Raw genomic sequence first — 6,713 nt, forward strand, 5'->3', positions numbered from 1 at the left:
TCACGTCGCGAGTGTAAGTACATGCACGAGCACGAATCTCGCGACAAAATCAGATTATCAATTAACAGGGACTAAATATCGGAAACAACATGCACGCACATGGCATGGAAAGCTACGCAAGAACAAGATATATAGATATGTTTGTGCTCTTTTTTCTTTCTCTATGTCTGAGCTATTGTTACGCGTTCCCTCGTGTGGTAAGTTAAATAACTATTATACAAATGTGTTAATGGGTTATTTAGCTTTAAACCATAAGTAATTGATCATAGTCGATTATTCTATTCACATTCGATGGTCTTTTGTTTATGAAACGATAGTGATAGTGAAAGGCAATAATTAGGTGAGTTTTTTAATTCATCGATTAATAAGTCATATTATGCGCAAATACAACTTTGCTCTATAAAAACAGCATTTGTGCATTATGCGATTACTCAATCGATGAATTAAAAAACTCGTCCATTCTGTTTTTATTAATTTGAATTTGCAGTTTGAGTAACTATATATTAAAATGACAATAGAAAATAGATGTATATTATATAAAATGTTGATATATTTTCTGTTATCATATTCTATAGAGTATATTAATATTTTATTATTGTAAATTGTACATATTTTATTATATAATGTTTTTATCATTTATTTATTTTTTTAATATAAAAATAAAATAATAACATAAGATTTACTTAAATAAATTAATTTTTTATAAAGCTTTATTCTTAAAACTTATTTGTATATCCATAAATTGCCCAAATCTGATTATTTATATAAAATCTGTCCTATCCAATTATTTATTTATATAGATTATTTATATAGATCATTAATCTGTTTTAAAATTTTATTTTTATTTTTAAATTTATATAAAAACAAGAAAGAAATGCATTTTTTAAAAATATTATTCACAAAATATTGTTGGAAAATAGAAGAGCTATGTCTCTGTAATAACTTTCCAGTTGAGAAATATATGTAAATACAACATTTTTCATTTTTTTCGATATCAATTATACATTGATTAATTTTGTTATGAAATTTATGGAAATCAATACATAGAATTAATAACGTTGAAATATTTATTCGTACATCTTCTTCCACATATTGTTCGTAGACATTACTAAACAGACGGAATTTGCCTTCTTCAAATGCTCAAGTACATTTTAACATTACTTCAAATGCTCAAGATGATACTCGTCCGATAATAGACGAAGTATCTTATGTTGACTTCGATCTTGAACTCCCAACATCTCTTTTTAAAAAGCCAAATTTCTGTAATGATTGCGGTAAGTAAAACCTAATATATATGAGCATTATGCGTTTTATTAGAAATTTATGTAAGAAACATTGAAGAACATTATAGGAATATACAATTTCAATTTTTTTTTACATTCTTAATACTAATTGTTACTAGATTCTTTTATATCAATGCTAACAAATAAACAATTATATGTGTTTCATATAATTGACAGAAAAATATATAACAATCTTTTTTATTAAAATATATAAATATAATAAATGTATTTTTTTACAATTAATTGGATTAATTAAATTAATTGTAAGTAAGAAATAATATGCAAATGGGAAATGCATACATTAATGTTCCAGAATTGTAATATAAATGTTTCAAAATTATCGTGAAATAAGATAAAATAAATTTATGATATTTTCTATATTTCAAGATTTCTTTTTACATAATTTTATATAGCATATTATAATTCAAAGTAAAATTGCATTAAAATAACACAAAATTAATTTTTGTAATTTTGCTACGTAATAGAAACATCAAAAAACATATAATAATAAATATAATATAATAATAATAAGTAATAATAAATAATAATAATTAATTATTCCTTATGCGTATATATTCGTATGTGTTAGTTTGCAATTATTAATTAATTATAAATTATTGATTATTAATTTTTAATGAATTATAACTATAAATCATTAACAAATATATATTAATAACATACGCAATCAAATTGATTGTTAATCCAAATAACATGCATATATATTAATGCATTATTATAGTTTGCGGCCTTGGAAGAAAAACAAGAATTATTGGCGGCAATATAACAAACGTTTTTGATTATCCCTGGATAGTTAGCATGAGTGAAAAAGGCAAATTTTATTGTGCTGGTACTGTTATTACGCGAAAGCACATACTTACTGCGGCTCATTGTGTGCGAGGGTATGTGTTAAATAATTATAATCATAGATAGTTTACATATTAAATATTTAATTCCAGAATAATATAATATATCTATTAAAATAATTTTTAGATTCGATATTAAAACTATCAAACTTATCTTGATGGATAATGATCGACCCTTTATAGGAAGTAGTGCTATAATTCGTTACATAAAATCGGCAACCATTCATGAAAATTTTCATAGCTACTCGTTTAACAATGATATTGCTATAATAGAGATGAACGAACCTGTATCTCTGAATGATATTGTACGAACAGCATGTTTACCAGAAGACAGTAAGTCGTTTCTAATATTAGTAAGATATGTGTAGAAATCGAGAAAATTAACAATGCCGATTGAGATTCGAGATCTTTTGTGTTATATTCGAAATGCTTATAATTAGTTTGTGCGACGGTTTCTATTTTCGAATTTTACGCCCATTATTTAAATGACCTTAAGATTCTATTCTTTTTATATACATGGCATCCGAGATTTTAATAGCCAAACTTTGTCACTATATTTTATGGGTTTAAAGAGATAAGAAAACAAAGGTTATATAAACATAGGTCGTTTATCTTCTCAGCTTTATTCAAAAGTTATGACAAAACTATGAAATACAAAAAAAACGTTAACTTTTGATTACCATGATACAATGTAAAAATCAACAATATTTACATTTAAAAATGTTTACCATTTCTAATAATATAAGATTCACAGTGGCCGAAAAATCAAATTTATTATTTTACAAATTTTATTTTTACTTTCATTTTATTGAATTATTAATTTGCATTAATACTTGTATTATTAATTTTTCATATCATTACGTGAATTTATTATACATTTTGAAATGGAGGATTAATTAATTTTGAAAGAATTAAAAGTATCATGCTAGTTTTGATAATCTCATATAAAGAACACAGCTTAGAAACATCGTTGATCTATTCCTACACTGTATTACAGTAATTAAAAATTAATATTTTTTTTGTATTTTTGTCATAATTTTTGAACAAACATGTAAATGTTTACCTATGACCTATGTTTACATAATATTTTTTCCTTTATATTCATAGAATATACTGATAAAGTTTGACCATTAAAGTCTAAAAGTCCCTATATATAAATTTTGAAACTTAATGCTTTATAAATCATTAATTAAGGTATATAAAATTAATTTAATTTTATATATCTAATATTTTTTTACCCAAATTTACTCGAGATTTTCGCGTTATAAATTATTAAACATAAGAATGTTTGTGCATATATTGACATTTATATGTCTATTTGAGTAACACCTAAATTATTACTTATGTTGCAAAAATTATATATTTAAATTAAATTAAAAGTTTTAGCCTATGTTTCTTAATTGAAGATACGTTTCAAATTTAGATAATAAATATTGTGTGAATAAAATCCATGTTAATACAGTCAGAACATATAAAAATTACAAAATTACAGAAACAATTGATTACACTGGAGCACTCGCAACTGTTATCGGATGGGGTCGAACAGGAGAAACCAAGCCTGTAAGTGATGAATTACGAAAAGTTAATTTACCAATTTTATCAAAGGAAGAATGCGATCAAGCTGGATATGCTAAAAATCGAATCAGCGAGAACATGTTTTGTGCCGGTTATATAGAAGGAATAGGAGGACAGGATGCTTGTTATGTAAGTATTAACTAGAATTTGAAATAAATATAAACAATTAACATCTAGAAATAAAAAGTAATAGCACATGAGAAAATATCTCAAGTGGCATAGTGATCAATATCAAATGACGATTCAACATCTTAACGTTAGAGAAGTTATTAAGACATTATAAGACATCATTTGATGTCCTCTTGTGTGTGTGTGTGTGTGTGTGTGTGTGTGTGTGTGTGTGTGTGTGTGTGTGTGTGTGTGTGTGTGTGTGTGTGTGTGTGTGTGTGTGTGTGTGTGTGTGTGTGTGTGTGTGTGTGTGTGTGTGTGTATACAAGATTTAATTCTAACATTAATTATAGAACATTAGCTTTAAAGTTTTATTAATAGAAATTATAATATCTAATATTTTATGTATCAAAGATTAATATATATCTTGATTATATTATTATATTATTATATTAACATTTAATAGATACTAAGTAATATCTTAATATTTAATTTTTCAATGAATAACACAAACTATCTCTTTTATATTATTTTATATTATTATTTTTTTATATAATTTTTAATGTTTTTTTTTACTTCTTATTTAAAGGGTGATAGCGGTGGTCCTTTACATGTTAAAGGAATCTATGGACAACTTGAAGTTATAGGTAGTTTATAATTATAAATTAAAATTTGATTTTATCTGCAAGTTTAAGTTTTTTGATTAAAATAATTTCAAGATTAAAATAATTTTTCTTTTCTCTATGCAATAAATCACATCTTCTTGATTGTATTAATTAGAAGTCATTAATGTGCAATTAAACAGAAATTTCTTATAATTATTATTATAATTATTATATTATTTATACAATCAAAATTAAATATAACGAAATGTTTTTTTTATGTATTTTACATGTATTGTAGGCATCGTTTCCTGGGGACGAGGTTGCGGACGACCAAATTTTCCTGGAGTCTTCACAAAATTGACTAATTATATTGCGTGGATTAGAGATCACATTGATGAGGAATGTATTTGTCCTCCACCGCATCAACAATCAAAATAATGTATTATCTAATGTTACTTTGTTATCGAATGTATTTACATTATATTTATTTATTGTTCTGTTAAACACAATAATGTTAAATTAGCAATCTAATATTTATTTAATTATTAAGTTTATGAAAGAAGTATTTTCGTTCCTTCCAATTCATATTTTTTAATTTAACATGTTATTTATCTTATATATTTTGAAATACATTTATATTTTATAAATCTTATATTAAGTATTATAACATACTATATTTACTATATTTACTTATTTTGTTATAAAATTATTATAATTATTGTACATTTTTGCGCCATTAATTTATTATTATTATTAAATTATTATTAATATATATATTGCTAGATACATCTAGCAGTATATATATATTAAAATATTTATATATTGCGATATTAATTATGCTGCAAGTGCCCTGTTGATTAAAATAATATATAATAATAAAAAGTAATAAATGTTTATCATTTATTTCCTCAATATATTATATATCAGAAATAAAAAAGTATTAGAATTACCAATTATATATTGTAAACTTATTTTTAATTTAGAATGCATCAAAATATTACCACTATTCTATCGTCTTCATATTTTGTAATTTTTACAATAATAAAAATGGCGTTATTATTTTTTATTAAAATTATAAATTTTAATAAAAATGTACTCAATTATTTGATAATTTTTATTTTGATTTATTCAGAAAATTTACTACTAACTAATAAAAAATTTTGAGCATTTTACCCCGCATTATCTTTATTATCTTAAATATTATTTTAGATATTTGTTTGTCTTTTTATTTGCTCTGTATTAAATTACTGTTTACATGTTTTCTGAATGACATATAGATAAAAAAATAATCTTTGTTTAAAGTCTTTACACTGATGTAACAACTTTCGATAAGCTATATATTAAATAAAATACAGCTTAGCAATCTAATTTATATTGATAAATAAGCTTAATTAATAAATTATTTTAACAAATGTATATTTTTTTATGCAAACATTGTGTGTGCGTGCGTGCGTGCGTACGTGTGTGTGTGTGTGTGTGTGTGTGTGTGTGTGTGTGTATCTTTTATAAAAGAACATCGATGTTTTAATGAGGTGAGAGTTCAGTTTGATTTTGACAGTCGCTGAGTGCAAGCCGAGTGAATCTCATGCGAGATATATTGTACCGTTTCTTGTCTACTGTTATCCTATTATCCAATACATATTATCTACAAATTTATACAAATCAGTTTGTTAACAAAATTCAAGAATGTTCATGAATATATGAAAAGAAAGATTAATTATAAATGAATATATAACAATCAACTACTTACATTAGATCTATATAAAGACTTAGTAGTTTATGCAAAAAGTTGTATAAAATTGTAAATAAATTAGAATATGAGAATTAGAATATCTTTTAACTATGATCCGCCATATTAAATTGAGCATTCAAAAATTTTGAAGATCTAATTTTAAATTAATTGTTAGCAGCCAACAAAAAATTTTTGAAGTACACAGTTTTAAATTATTAGATTAACTTAAAAATTTATGTTTTAAAACTCGGGCTGGCGTATCACTGAAAATTTTTCTCTTCGTAACATTGGCAAAATTACTTAAATTATTATCGATATAACACTTTATTCCAAAATATGTACATGTAAAATATAAAATATGTACGTATGTATATTTTAATATATATGTATATATTGTATATATAAAATATATTTACAGACACATAATCTCATTTTTAAGATTTAAATGTTGCAAATGCTTTTAATATTTCTTAAAATAAATATAATCTTCTATTTAATATTGCAATCTGTTAATGGAAACAGTATCAAACTTTTGTTTAATTCATCG

At 23.6% G+C, this 6,713-nt stretch overlaps 1 protein-coding gene across 1 annotated transcript; it reads left to right on the forward strand.

The window, feature by feature from the left end:
* On the forward strand, positions 1-5,103 carry LOC112552560 (trypsin-like). Its single transcript, XM_025218091.2, has 7 exons — positions 1-197; positions 1,103-1,274; positions 2,023-2,182; positions 2,274-2,479; positions 3,639-3,850; positions 4,419-4,476; positions 4,733-5,103. The coding sequence occupies exons 1-7, from the start codon at positions 90-92 to the stop codon at positions 4,870-4,872; spliced, it is 1,056 nt and encodes a 351-aa protein (XP_025073876.2). The 5' UTR covers positions 1-89; the 3' UTR covers positions 4,873-5,103.
* The last annotated feature ends 1,610 nt before the right edge of the window (positions 5,104-6,713 follow it).

The sequence above is a fragment of the Pogonomyrmex barbatus genome, unplaced genomic scaffold (genome assembly GCF_055798465.1).
Source record: "Pogonomyrmex barbatus isolate J1 unplaced genomic scaffold, ASM5579846v1 scaffold12, whole genome shotgun sequence".
In the NCBI taxonomy this organism is placed as follows: Eukaryota; Metazoa; Arthropoda; class Insecta; order Hymenoptera; family Formicidae; genus Pogonomyrmex; species Pogonomyrmex barbatus.